The 13,074-nt window shown below is 41.4% G+C and overlaps 1 protein-coding gene across 6 annotated transcripts in view; it reads left to right on the top strand.

The window, feature by feature from the left end:
• Positions 1-13,074, top strand: part of GTDC1 (glycosyltransferase like domain containing 1) — a 379,255-nt gene that overhangs the window by 349,086 nt on the left and 17,095 nt on the right. For all 6 annotated transcript variants that reach the window (XM_037155165.2, XM_053670687.1, XM_053670689.1 and 3 more), the window contains one exon: positions 898-1,007. In XM_037155165.2, coding sequence (XP_037011060.2) covers positions 898-1,007 — 110 coding nt within the window. The remainder of the gene's footprint in view (positions 1-897; positions 1,008-13,074) is intronic.

Below are 13,074 nucleotides of genomic sequence, written 5' to 3'. Positions count from 1 at the left end.
AGTGTAATTAAATACAAGGAATACTAGAATATTCACACCTTAGAATGTAAAAAATAACTCGTTCCATTTTAATGTGATTGCTTGAATTGGTGAATTTTTTTTTATTTTAGTGCCCTTTAGCCTCTCATTCTGTTATTACAAAGACTGACAAGCTAAACAAAAATAATACATGTTTTTCAAAGCCTCCATGAAGTGAAACAATTATATTTAATCTTTTTATAAGGATATTCTTTTTATAAGGAGGCCAGTCAACATATAAAAGAATATGTTGACTGGCCTCCTTATAAAAAGTTAATACTCAGTGGACTTAGACTCAGGCCTACCCCCTTTTGATGTTTTTATACTTCTCCATTCAGTTATTTAAAATGAGAGATTAGTGAGAGTCTGCAGTCTCACTTCCTAAATTGTGCCTTCCTTGTGGGCACAGAGGGGCTCAGTCAATGCCAGGGGAAGGTATTCACCCTCATGGAAACGCAAAGCGACTTTGGTGCCTTCTCATGGTCAGCAGAGAATCATCCTGTGAAGACTGGTCTTTTGTTAAAAACCTGTGTTAAGTGGGAAATTAACCTCTTCCCAGGCAAGGAAACTACACTAGGTTTTCTATAGTTTAACTAAAAAATGTGAAACACATGATCGATTTTTCCCTTAATAAAAGGCTGCGGAGCTTTACCACTTCAATAGGACTGGGTTTTTGATACATGACAGAAAAATAATATTTATGAAAACACTCAGTGCTGATGCTACAGTGAAAGGTGATAGGGAGAAATCTCTACTTGGATGCCAGAGGCTCTCCTAACAATAGACCGTGGAAGGAATTGATACTGTGAGAAGTGAAAACACTTTTCCTCACACGTACCCTAAGGTATCACAAGTTATATTCTGTGTGTTTATTTCCAGGGAGCATGATAAAGATCCGGAGAGTTTTTTTAAGGTATTAATGCATCTTAAGGACTTAGGACTGGATTTCCACGTATCTGTCCTTGGAGAAACCTTCACAGATGTCCCAGGTATGTATTTTGAATTTTTTTCATGTGGGTTTTTATAGATGACATAAGCTCTACAACTGAAGTATTAATGTCCATGTTTTCCTTTGTTAGAATAATCAAGATGAGCATTGTTAACCAAAAGATTATACGATGGCATTAAAGTAGGATTCAATTAAAAAAATACTTAAGTAAGCATTCTTTGATTTAAGTTGAGAACGTGAAGTCATTTCTTTTATCAAATATAGTTCATACACTGCATCTAGATGTAAATACAATATATTGCTTTAGGCATCTTAACACTTAAGGAAAGTGGAAATTTGTAATGGATGTACAACCTCTCACCTCTGGGGTCAGTGGCTTGAATCCTACTCACAGTGGTAATGACTAAAATACATTACCGTCTGTTAGGTGGCCTGTGTAAAGCATTTGGCACCAAACTTGTAATGTAGAGTAGACCACAGTCCATATTATTCTTGTCATTGGCCCATCCCCTTCTATTGAATTTTTAAAAACCAACAAAAATCCCAAGTACTTGTTTTCATATTTTTTAAGCTTTGGATGTTCAGCCTTTTTTGTTAACTCCAAATACACAGACAACAAAAGTTCAGAAATGACCTTTACTGTCATGCATGACAACTCTTAAAAGACCACTTAAAGTTTACCCTCAATCAGCATGTACTTACTTCTTGACCCTGGTTCATTGCTAAGAACTACACCCAGTCTGTACCTCTGTAGCCTCGTCAGATATGGTTCATCCTCTGCCCACTGAGATGATGGACATCTGCTTTTCTTCAGTTCCTTTGAGGCCCCGGGCTTCCTCAGCCCTTTGGACATTTGCCTGTTTGTTTTTATTTTATCCTTTTGATCGTAGCTCAGGGGCATACTCTTTGAAGATATGAAGCCTTATCATGGTCTCATCGCACCCTATACTTTTACTTCAAGGTGCTTGCCCCACTTTCTAATCTTAGAATTATGTGTAATTTTTATCTTATTCCCCTACACACATGCACACACACACTGGGATGTCGGTGCTTCATAGGGTCATGTCTGCCTTGTTCTTTGCTAGACCCCAAAGCCAAGTGCAGTGCCTGGCACAGTTCTGGAGCTCAGTGACTAGTTGTTGGATAAATGGGTAAAAATAATGTAAACTCCCTGCCCCCAAGCGATTTAGTCTTGTTGAAGAGGGAACACTTGTGCATAACACAAGAAACAGAGAGTGAAATGCAAAATAATATAATTATTTATTAGTGCCGGCATATGTTGTTTTGTGTGGAATATTAACTGAATGGCCAAAGGATTAGGATATTCCAAAAGCAGAAACAACACAGGCAAAATATATGGAAGCAAACATTTTAGATATTATATTTAAATGAGAGAACAATGTTAGGGATTAATGCTGTGAGGTCACTAATCTAACTAGACCAAGAGATTCAGCATGCAGACCTGAATAAATAAGTAATATGTACCTTACATAGGTACGATAGGCCCAAGGTATGGAGGATCTTGATAACCAAAGCAGATTAGGTAAAGGTAAAAAATAAGGAGCCCAGATGTGGCTCAGGGAAAAATTTGATGACACTGTATTTTAGGCAAGTTTATCGTGCATCAGTATGTAGACAGAATCACGGGAAGACTCCATGGTGGTCATCCAAGTGTCACGTTGTGAGGCCATGACTGAGAGATTAGTGAGGGTGCTGTGTGAGAGGGAGCTGCTCGAGGCAAACACAGAAGGGAGTTTGATTGGTGTGTGGCTGTAGAGAAAGAAGGGAGGAAAATTCAGCTCATTTGCAGAACCGCTGAGTTTGGTTGTGTCTGTGCCATCCGAGGTGTTGATGCCTGGACCGAAAGGTGACCGCAGGATGGCTCCACAGAAGGCTTCGGAGGCAGCTTTGCTGTTGAGTGGTTTTAGGCCACCACTGCAAAAAAGACTAGGATTTCACTCAAAGGGCCATGTTCTTGGGATCACAGTCTCCCCTCCCATACATTAACATTGAGATGTTTAGAGCAGTATGAAGGGTTGGGGAGCAGTTAGGGCCCCAAGTACTGTGTGCTAAATAATTACAAGCCTGATCTTACTGTATTACTCATGTTGGCTTCACTTCAGCACACACGTACTGAATGAACACTGTGGAAGGGAGATTCCATGGCAAACAGGACTCAGTCTCCACCCGCAGGCCCTCTCTGCCTTGGGGAGATACATATATAAAGAATGGGTACCAAGGATGCTGTGCAAATGCGGAAGCCCGTAGGAGGGGGCGTCATGTTACGCACGCACACGCTTGTGCCTCCTAGCCTCACTGGGGCTCCTTTCTGCCCTAGCCTCTGGTCCATCTGTGCCACTTCAAATGTGAATTGACTCCCTTTATGGGTACAGCTCTTCCCGCTGCACCGTGGGAGGAGCCCAGTGGTGTATGGATGGGTGAGCCTGACGATTTTCCAGGTTGCACTCCCAGGAGCCACCTTGCTGGGCCGTCCTCCAGCATCTTCCTAACAGGCCATCCTTTGTAACTTCTGCCCTTCTTGTCACTGGGCTGGTTCACTTCACAAATGCTTACTGTATTCCAGCCACTGTTCTAGGAATTGTTCTCCATTTTTCTCAGATGGAGAAATCGAGGCACAGAGAAATTGAGTTACATGATACTTTAACCATTATTTTATGTTACCTTTCCATGTTGTTTCCTGACACACAGTTCTCTAAGTTAAAACATAATTTTTCCCCCTAAGTCACCATCCAGCACTTCCCAAACCGGGGTGCCCAGCAAGCATACACTTCTTTGCCTGCTGTGTCTTCTACATTAGCCTATCTGAAACTCATGTCATGAAACCAACTTACATACTGCTCAATATCAGCCAGAAGCATTTCTCTCCACGCTACTAGTGTTTGTAAGGCTGTGGTTCCCTTGTAGATACTTGTTACAATGATCAGTATGCTATGAATTGCTCCTATTTATCGAAAGTTTGTTTCTTACTTGGTCTTTTGTTAGGTTATTTTATGTAATGCTCTGGACAGTCCCAATGGAGTGGGTATTATTTTCCCATCTGTTAGTTTCCCCAGAAACTGAGACTCTGAAAGCTTAAGTCCCATTAATTGCATTGCTTAGGTGAGTCAGACTTTTCTCTTTCACATACAACCATACAAATATTGAACAACCAAGAAGTATATGATGGCAAGACCACTAGTTACTCTTCTTTTCCTTTGTAACTGAGGTAGGATTTACATGTAACATTGTCCAAGTTTCAGGTGTATGGTGGGTCAGTGTGCTACATGCACATGTCACCACAGGACTGCCACGTGGCTGGGACTCGGACCTCTGTCACTTCTTTTCTTTGTGGCAAGAACATTAATGATCTGTTCTCTCAGAAATTTTGAAATCCATAATGCAGTATTGTTGACTAATCACTATTAAATCCCCAGAATTTATTCTTCTAGTTGCAACTTTGCACATTGAGACTCTTTATCCAACAGGTAAAGATAAAGTTCTTCCTTCTGCACAGAACTCTCAGGGAAGCCAGCATGTGTCTGAGCGCTGGCATTGGTGCCGGTGAATTGTCACGCCCTTCCTGGTGAGGCAAACAGTCTCCAATAATTCTTTTGAAAAATGCTAAAACTAATCATAGAGTACCTTTGTAGAGTCTCCGTACTTTTAATTACTTTCAAGTACATTTTAACTATCTTTAAATTATGTTGTGACATCTTTGTAGTCCTTTTTTGAAGAATGACGTACATTAAGAATATTGATTCTAATTTTCAGTTGCATAGTCCATAGCTCTTTGGTATCTTTCTTTCACTTTACAAAAGAGGAGCGAGATCTAGGAGAGTAACTATTCCAGGGTCTCACAGCTGGGAGCCGTGTGGGATGAGGGCAGAAGATGGTGGTAGGTTAGGAGAAGAGCCTGGGAGACGGCCTCCTCATCCCTCCTCATTCCTGTACGTGTTTAATAAATTTTTTTTAATATCTGCTTTGTGTCAAGCACTGAGCTGGACATTTAGGATGAAATGGTGAATAAAGCTGACATGTTCTGTGATGTTTGCAACTTACAGTCACACTCCAGTGCTTTATTCATCACGGACTAGAACACTCCTTTAAAATGTTAGAACTGACATTTATTGAACACTGAACATGTGCCAGGTACTGTTCTAAGCCCTTTATGCTTTGCATCACTTACTCTTCACAACGGCCCCAAGATTTGGGTGCTATTGCGATTACCATTTACAGCTGAGAAAACTAAGGCACAAGACGGTTAAGTCACTTGCCTGAAATCACCCATCCATCCAGTTCTGAAGCCTCAGTGCAAACCTTGTCAGTCTGCCTTCAGTGACATCGCTCAGCCTGTTCTTGGTGTGTAAGTCTTCAAAGTCACCCATGTTTTACAAGTAAGAGAAGAGGAGGTGATATTGGGGAATTCCTGGCCACTCTTGTGAAATCACTTGCAATGGAAAGTTTAAACACACACACACACAAAACTTCAAATTCATTTCCTAAACATCTTGCTCTTTAAATATTAAAGTGAACTCCCTCTTTTATTTTCCATCTGGAATCATCACAAAAAAGGTCTCAAAAACAATACGAAGTGCAAAGTTATCCCAAATAATTCTTGTCATATATTTACTGTTCAGTAAATGTTATTTGAGTGTATGAAAGAATGAGATTGGAGTAGTAGAATAATAAAATTTATATAACATATCAGGTACATAGAAATCTACAATGAAACAATTGGCAAATACTAAATAAACAGGTAGTGAATGGAACTAGAGAACCCTGAGACTCAGGGAAGTTCAAAGTGACTTTATATTCCATTTCCTGTTTTAATACAGGTGACCTTGATTCAACCTAAATCTGTTTTTCAGTCTTTTTCTCATCTGTCAGCTCTTACATCAGTCAGAATAAGCTGAATTGTGCTAACAGGTAACCTGAATGTCTCAGTGGCTGAAAACATGTAGGATTTATTTCTTATTCATGCTGTATGTTTATTTCAGGTGAGCAGTAGTGTTGTGCTCTCATGGCCACTCCAGGGACTTAAGGCTTCAGAGGGAGCCAAGCCAGCACCATCTCAAACATCGCCAGTCCCCAATCCAGATGGAAGGGAAAGCTCAATATCTATTCAGTGCTCTGGCCTCAAAGTAACATAGGGCTCCACTCAATTCATTGGCAAGAACTTGCTGCAAGGTGCTGCCCCACCATAACGGGGGCCAGGAAATTCAATCCCACTTTGAGCCCAAAATTGGCAGAGTAGAAATATTTGGTCAGCTGCACTATTGACCACAATAGTTCTTCAATATGCATCATGATCTGTGGCTCATTAGAGAGAAAAAAACAAGCTTATCTGAGATGTCTGCCTTAGTCTAGGGAAGTCTCTCCTGGCTGGGTAAAGAACTCTTCACAATATTAAAGTATGGCCCTCAGTCTTCTTGCTAGAGACTACCCAGCTGGTGTCTGAGACACATCTAGCAACTGAATCCCATAAGACACAGCAGATACAAAGTCAAGTTGGTCTCTGTGGGAATGGAGTTAATTATCACTTACTGGTGACATGGCATTTTGGACAGCTCTGGTGTCAATCAGGAGTGGTTTTGCCCTCCACCCCCAGGGGACATTTGGCAATATCCAGAGCCGTTTTCGTTGTTACAACTGTTGGGGTCAGGACGTCGCTGGCATCTAGTGGGTGAGGCCAGGCATGCTTCTAACCATCTCACAGTGCGCAGGCCGGCTCCCACAACAACAACGACAAAATCACCCAACCTACAAGGTCAGCAGTGCCAAGACTGAGAAATTTTGATTTACAGGAGCTAAAGTCAGAGGAGCAGGTTTGGAACTGGGTCCTGTAGCTTTCTTGGTTAACCTCAGTCAGTCCATCTGTGCAATACAGGGGAGGCCGTGGGAAGGAGGGGTACTGAAACTACCTTCCTTGTCCACCTCAGTGAGTTAATGAGGATTTCTGCACAGTTAGATGATCTGGGGCAAAGCACTTTCTAAACGACTATGCAGATTTTATTGTAAGACTCATGTACTTCCCACTAAGTTTGTATATGGACTGAGTCTTTAATGCATCTTGGATCCGAAGAAGACATTAATGATGCTAAAGTTCATTCTTGCCATTACTTAAATTACTTTAAATCCCGAAAATGGAAAGGTCATTCTGCTACATAACGCATCCATCAGACTCCATATTACAAATGAGCCAAAAGCCGAGAAGCTCCTCAATGCAAATATTTGAGTTTTGGCCAGTTCTCATGACAAGGTCACATTGTTAGCCCTTGAGATGTTTTTTTTTTTAAAGCAAATGCTTAAGATATTGAATCAATGGAATGTGTTTGTATACTTAATAATTTCCTGCACATGATAATTCTAAACAAAATATTTTTTTCCTGTGAAGAGCCAAAACCTTACATCAGGGCTGTCCTTTCCCTACAGCCACGGTGGGAAGAGTGTTGAGCTCTAGGCAGTAAAGTGGGGAAGGGGTGGCAGAAAGGTCGCAAGGAAAGTGAAAGCCTGAACTGCAGTTTTGGCAGACAGAAGTCCTCCTGGTTCACCTTTAATTCAAGGTTAAAAACAGTATGTGAAAGGCTTCTGGTTAGTATCTGGTGTGACAATGGCCATTACTGTGAACTTGGTACACTCCTGATCCTTAGCTCCGGAGTCAACTGTTGGGTAATGATACAACATTTCCCTCCCCTCCCATCTCCCTTTCCACCCAAGCTCCCAGCTACAAATCTCATTTTTAGCAGAGCAGCTACATTGGTGGAAAATAACAGGAAGGTTCTAGGAACCCAAGTAACTTACAGAGGTATAAACTTTTGCTACAAGGGGAGCACAGCAGAAGATAAGTTGGTCAGTGTTGAATTAGAAGATGATTATACGTGTGATGGAATGAATGTGCCCATAAGACTGAATAAACTCGTTTACTGTAAACCATACCATTCCCCAAACCAATTCGTTTTCTTTTTTTTTAATTTATTGCTATCTACTCATCCCCCTAACAGAAGTACTTAAGTACTTACCAAGTTCCTACTGGGGGCCGGCATCACACTGCAGATACCAACAGGAGAAGTCCATGGTTCCTTCTCTCTAGAAGCTTACTCTGTGGGAAGCAAAAAATATTTGTGTAATTACATTTCATTATACTATACCCTTGTTTATACTATAACATTTTCAAATAATTTTGAATACAGTATGTTATAACTCTTACAACAATCTGGTGACTAGAGAAGTATTAACATCTGCCATTTATAGCTAGTGAAATGATTTGCATTGGCCCCACTCAGGTAGCGCGGATCTGAGACAGATTCTCAGTAGAAGGAGCCGCTTTCACATTGTCCTTAGAAATCAGCATGTAGTCACCATCCTAACAATATGATGGAGGAAGTCAGTTTCCCAAGAATCTGATTTAAAACTGAAGTCTTCTGTCTCCTAGTCCTGTGGAGGAGAAAACAAAAATATAATGGGAAAGTAAGGACAACTCAAATAAATGTAGATATAGCGTAGGCTGGTGTAGCTCGGTGGATTGAGCATAGGTCTGTGAACCAAAGGATTGCCTGTTCAATTCCCAGTCAGGACCCAGGCCTGGGCAGTGGGCCAGGCCCCCGGTAGGGGCCCGGGAGAGGCAACCACACAGTGATGTTTCTCTCCCTCTCTTTCTCCTTCCCTCCCTCTCTCTAAAAATAAATAAATAAAATCTTTATTTAAAATGAACAAATAAATGAAGATATACATGCTCCTGATGGGAAAGAATAAATACTATAATTAAAATGACAATATCTCTTAAAGTACTTGATGAATTTAACAATATTCCAGTTAAGAGATGAGAATATCACTTTATATCTGCACACAGTAGTACTAAAATTCATACTAAATAAATAGATAAATGGGCAGAATAGCAAAGAACTCACCAACAAAGGATTAATGAAGAAAAACATGTCCTACAAGAACTTGTATAAAGAATCAGAACATGTTTAAAGTGATAACTTTTAAAAGTACCTTACAGAATAAAAAACATGAAAGTAGAAAAATGGACAAAAATAGAGAATTCAGCAATAGGCCCAACTTGTATATGAATTTAAAATCCAATAAACTTAGGATAAAGTTTAATATACTTATTTCAGCTCTAAAATGTGATAATTTTAGTGAAAACAAGAAACTGAATAAGTTCTGTGCAATAAAGACAACAAAACAAAATTCATATAAGAAAAGTAAGTATAGATTTCAAATGTATATTATAGAGAAAGGATTGCAAAAGCACCAACATACTATAAGTACAATAACTTACTGAACTCTCATTCTGCGCCAAGCACCAAAGTAGGCCTTTTGCTCTGTCATCTTACTGTAAATTACAGACAGCTGCCCCTCAGCAGGGGCAATTACTATCCCCCATGTACGGGTGAAGACATTAAGGCTTAATTAAGTTCAATACCTCACCTCACATCATACAGCTAATGCATAATAGGGATGATTATACCTGAGCAAATAATGCTAAATTTTAGGGGGGAAATCTTTCATTTTCCTAATAATGAAATAAGTGTAAATACAAAGAATTTTTGGAAGAGCAGCTGCATCGTCCAGAGCAATAAAAGTGAAGGCATACCCTCAGACTGGCCAGCTTGTGGGGAAGCACGTGTGTGGATGGTGACGCAGTGTAAAAAGTGTTTTTCCTGAGCTGTGGGGGGGGGACCATACCTTGTGTTGGATTCAGCACTTTTACATCAGCCAGTGGAACCCGTGGAGGTGATTTCCATGACTCCTTCTAGCTCCCCCTGCCTCCTTGCCCCGTCGTTAGCCTCATCTTCTGGGGCCACAAACCCTACCACAGGTTCAGGTTGGTCTCCAGGCCTTTGGACCCTGTGATATTCAGTTCATCCACTTACTGTTGCCACTCTTCTTTCTGAACCCAGACCACCCAACAAGAGAATCCCAGTAGTATAACAATACTAATAAGACTGTGTCTCAGAGATTTTTCTGCAGGATGAACTTAAATTTCCTCTGTAGCAAATGAGGTTCTTCGAACCACGACCCCAGCCGAATCCATGTCTGCCATTTTCTGAATATGTCTGTGCATTTACCTACCTCCATGTTTTATGTGATGTGTTGCTTAAATTCTTCTGCAGCTCTCTGCATAACCACATGTACACCCTTTCTCCTCCGGCAGAATCCCAATTCCAGCTGCGCTTCTTGTCCTGCACCCTCCCCTCCCCTCCCCTTCCTGGTTGCCCAGGGCACCCAGAATCCTTCCGTTAGTTGAAAAGCATGTATCACTCTACACGGGGACCAGTTGTCACTTGGCTGCCATTAGGGACCATGGAGTAACTGATCAGAAGACGCTTTGTGGGTGAAGAGAGCAACTTCTGAAACAGAGACACTGCACAGAGCAGGAGTCGGCAATACTCCCAGTTAGTGGGACGAGCTCCTCTCATGAACACCCCTGATGAGTGGTGTTCTCATTCCATAGTGAGAAGCTCTCTTTGCCTTCCTCAGAAAGGGTTTGTGGACGCTGCCGCTTCCCTTGCCTCCCAAATGCTCAGGACACTCAGGAGACACAAGTAACTGGTACCAACAGACGCCAGTCACTCAGTGTGTCCTGTGAGAGCGGGTCTTTTTTCCACGATCACTCCCAGGCACGTCACCCCCTGGTGGGACCAAACTTCAGGCCTGCTTGAAATCTACTTCTGCAGCTTCTGTGAGGGACATATTTATCTTCTACACTAAAACTGGAAAATTCAGAGCAACTCTCAAGGCGAGATCATTTATCCTTCCTACCAGGGGAAGACCACGAAGATAATATGTTCTGGAATACAACTCCCAAAACATCTCTCAAGAAATTGTTCTCAGAAGTTATAACGATGAAAACATTACTGAGGAAAAATGTTCTTTCATTTTCATAAACTGTCCTCGAAGTTTATGGGAAATGTGCACTTGGGAATGACACAAGGAAACAGATAAATTAATTAAATAATGGATGAGAAAAGGTCGAGACATTGATAAACCAATAGGAAATTAGAAACAGACCCTAATTTTAAAAGCTTGTAAATGTATATACGACTGCGGGTTGAGAGATAGGAGGCCTTAGCATGTGGCTCCTCTACTTTGCTTTGGTATTTTATCTTTTTAATTTTGACAGTTGTGTATGGTTATGATGGGGAGTGTGCTATAGTCAAAATCGTGTTTGCCCCGTGAGGGGCCACGGGGGAAGGCCTGCCTGTTTTACAAACTCATGTTTCCTGTGGTGCCCGTCGGAACGGCAGTCTGACAGAAAGCAGAACAACAGGGGGTGCATGTCTGAATCCAGCCAGTGAGCTTTTCCAGCTAGATCTCTCCTCACCTAATTGTTACATTTGTGAAATGGAAACCATCACAGATACTGAGTGCGAGGGGATGAACGCCGTCCCGGAATTTAAAAAAAGGCCTGGGGTCTAGTTCCTGCTCTGCCACTGATTAACCACGTCACCCCTTTTAGCCTGAGCTTCTTCAGGAAACACAGTCATCCAACAGAGGTTGAAACTAGAAAGGACCTTGGCAGTTAGGGTTCTTTTAAAGTGGCGTGCACATCCGTACACCCAAAAGGGATTTCACAAGAACGCTTTCTGCAATTTGGATTGTGAAAACAGTAAGCATAACAATCACGCTTTTTCAAAACCTGGTCTGCTCCTCACCGTTCTGATATCTCTGTACTGCGGACCCCAACGCCCACCCTCAGGCTGCGAACCCTTCACTAGGCCAGCTGTCCTTCCTCCGGCCACCCCCAGGCACGGACTGAAGTTGCCCACTGTTCTATCCCGTAAGTCTTTGCTCACTTAAACATCCTAAAGGTGAGCTCCATATACATCACCTTCTACTCCCCTGCCCTTATCAAATTAAGTACACCTCCCTGGTCTGGATTTCTCCGTGTGGTTTGAACTACCTTCCTTGGCTTACTCGGGTCCTCATACAGGATAGCCCCGGGCTGTAGCCTAGATTACTCTGTTCCCTGAAGGCAGCTCCCCTGTCACTACCCAGGGTGCTCTTTCCTCCTCTACCCTTCAGAGCTCACCCTGTCTTCTGAGCCTCATACATGAACAACAGTTAGAATGTTCTTGAGGATGCAACTATATCTTACACAGCTTTATGTGACCCAGAGTTCTCAACACAGCAGCCTTTTCAAACTTTCAGTCATGAGCCACACCAGGATTGCGTATTAGCATTGTCACCTAGCACACCCGTGGGGGGGGGGCTATTTATAACTGAAACAAAGCATCCGTGACATTGTGTATATTCTTGTTTACATTTGTACACTCTGATACCTTCTCTTTTTTTGTTGTTGTACTTTCTTTCTTTTAATAGTGGTCTAAGTTGATTTCATACCTTTGAATCACAGTTGTGAACAACACCATAACATAGCACATAGCTCACAATAGGTATACCGTTGTATAGTTTTAATTAAATTGGCCTTTTGCCAAAATCATTATAGAAATATTACTGAACTATGCATGTGTCTAGTCAGTTTTGATAGGCTATGTTCAATATCTTATGTCCTCAAAGTCATGCTGTTCTTAGTTTTACATGAGCCAATTGACCTGATAATGCAAAGCAGTTCGTTGGTATCCATTTTTAATGTGAGAAGATGAGGAAATGTCGTTGTGCCATACTTATTATTATAAAGGCAAGGCTCCTAAGACACCTTGTTATCGTTACTAAATTACTGAGTGCAGGTATGTGTCAGGCATTGTGCAAAGGGCTGTAGGTACATTTCCTCTAATCCTGTGACAACTCAGTGGGACACGATATCACCTCCGCCTTATCAGAATGCTGAGTCAAGCTGTAGTATTTACTATATTCACCAAACATTCTTAGCACTTAAGTCATAGTTTCATGAGGTTTTATTTTCCATAAAATCCCCCATAATTTAGCAAGTGTTTTTTTTCCCACAGTGTGTTTTAACTGTGTTCAGCGCTTATGAAAAATGTCAGATCGATGGTGTTGAGAATGAAAGTTGTACCAACTAGTGAGTTTCTTGATGTTCATTTAGGAAGCTTAATTCATTGAAAAATATAATAGAAAACAATGTTGATACCTTAAAAGGACATTGATTCAGCAAAGGCAAAACTTTTAGTATCTAGCTA

The sequence above is a fragment of the Artibeus jamaicensis genome, unplaced genomic scaffold (genome assembly GCF_021234435.1).
Source record: "Artibeus jamaicensis isolate MK-2021 breed Jamaican fruit bat unplaced genomic scaffold, CSHL_Jam_final contig_603, whole genome shotgun sequence".
Lineage (NCBI taxonomy): Eukaryota > Metazoa > Chordata > Mammalia > Chiroptera > Phyllostomidae > Artibeus > Artibeus jamaicensis.
Note: the sequence above shows the minus strand (reverse complement) of the source record. Positions and strands in the feature narration are given on the sequence as shown.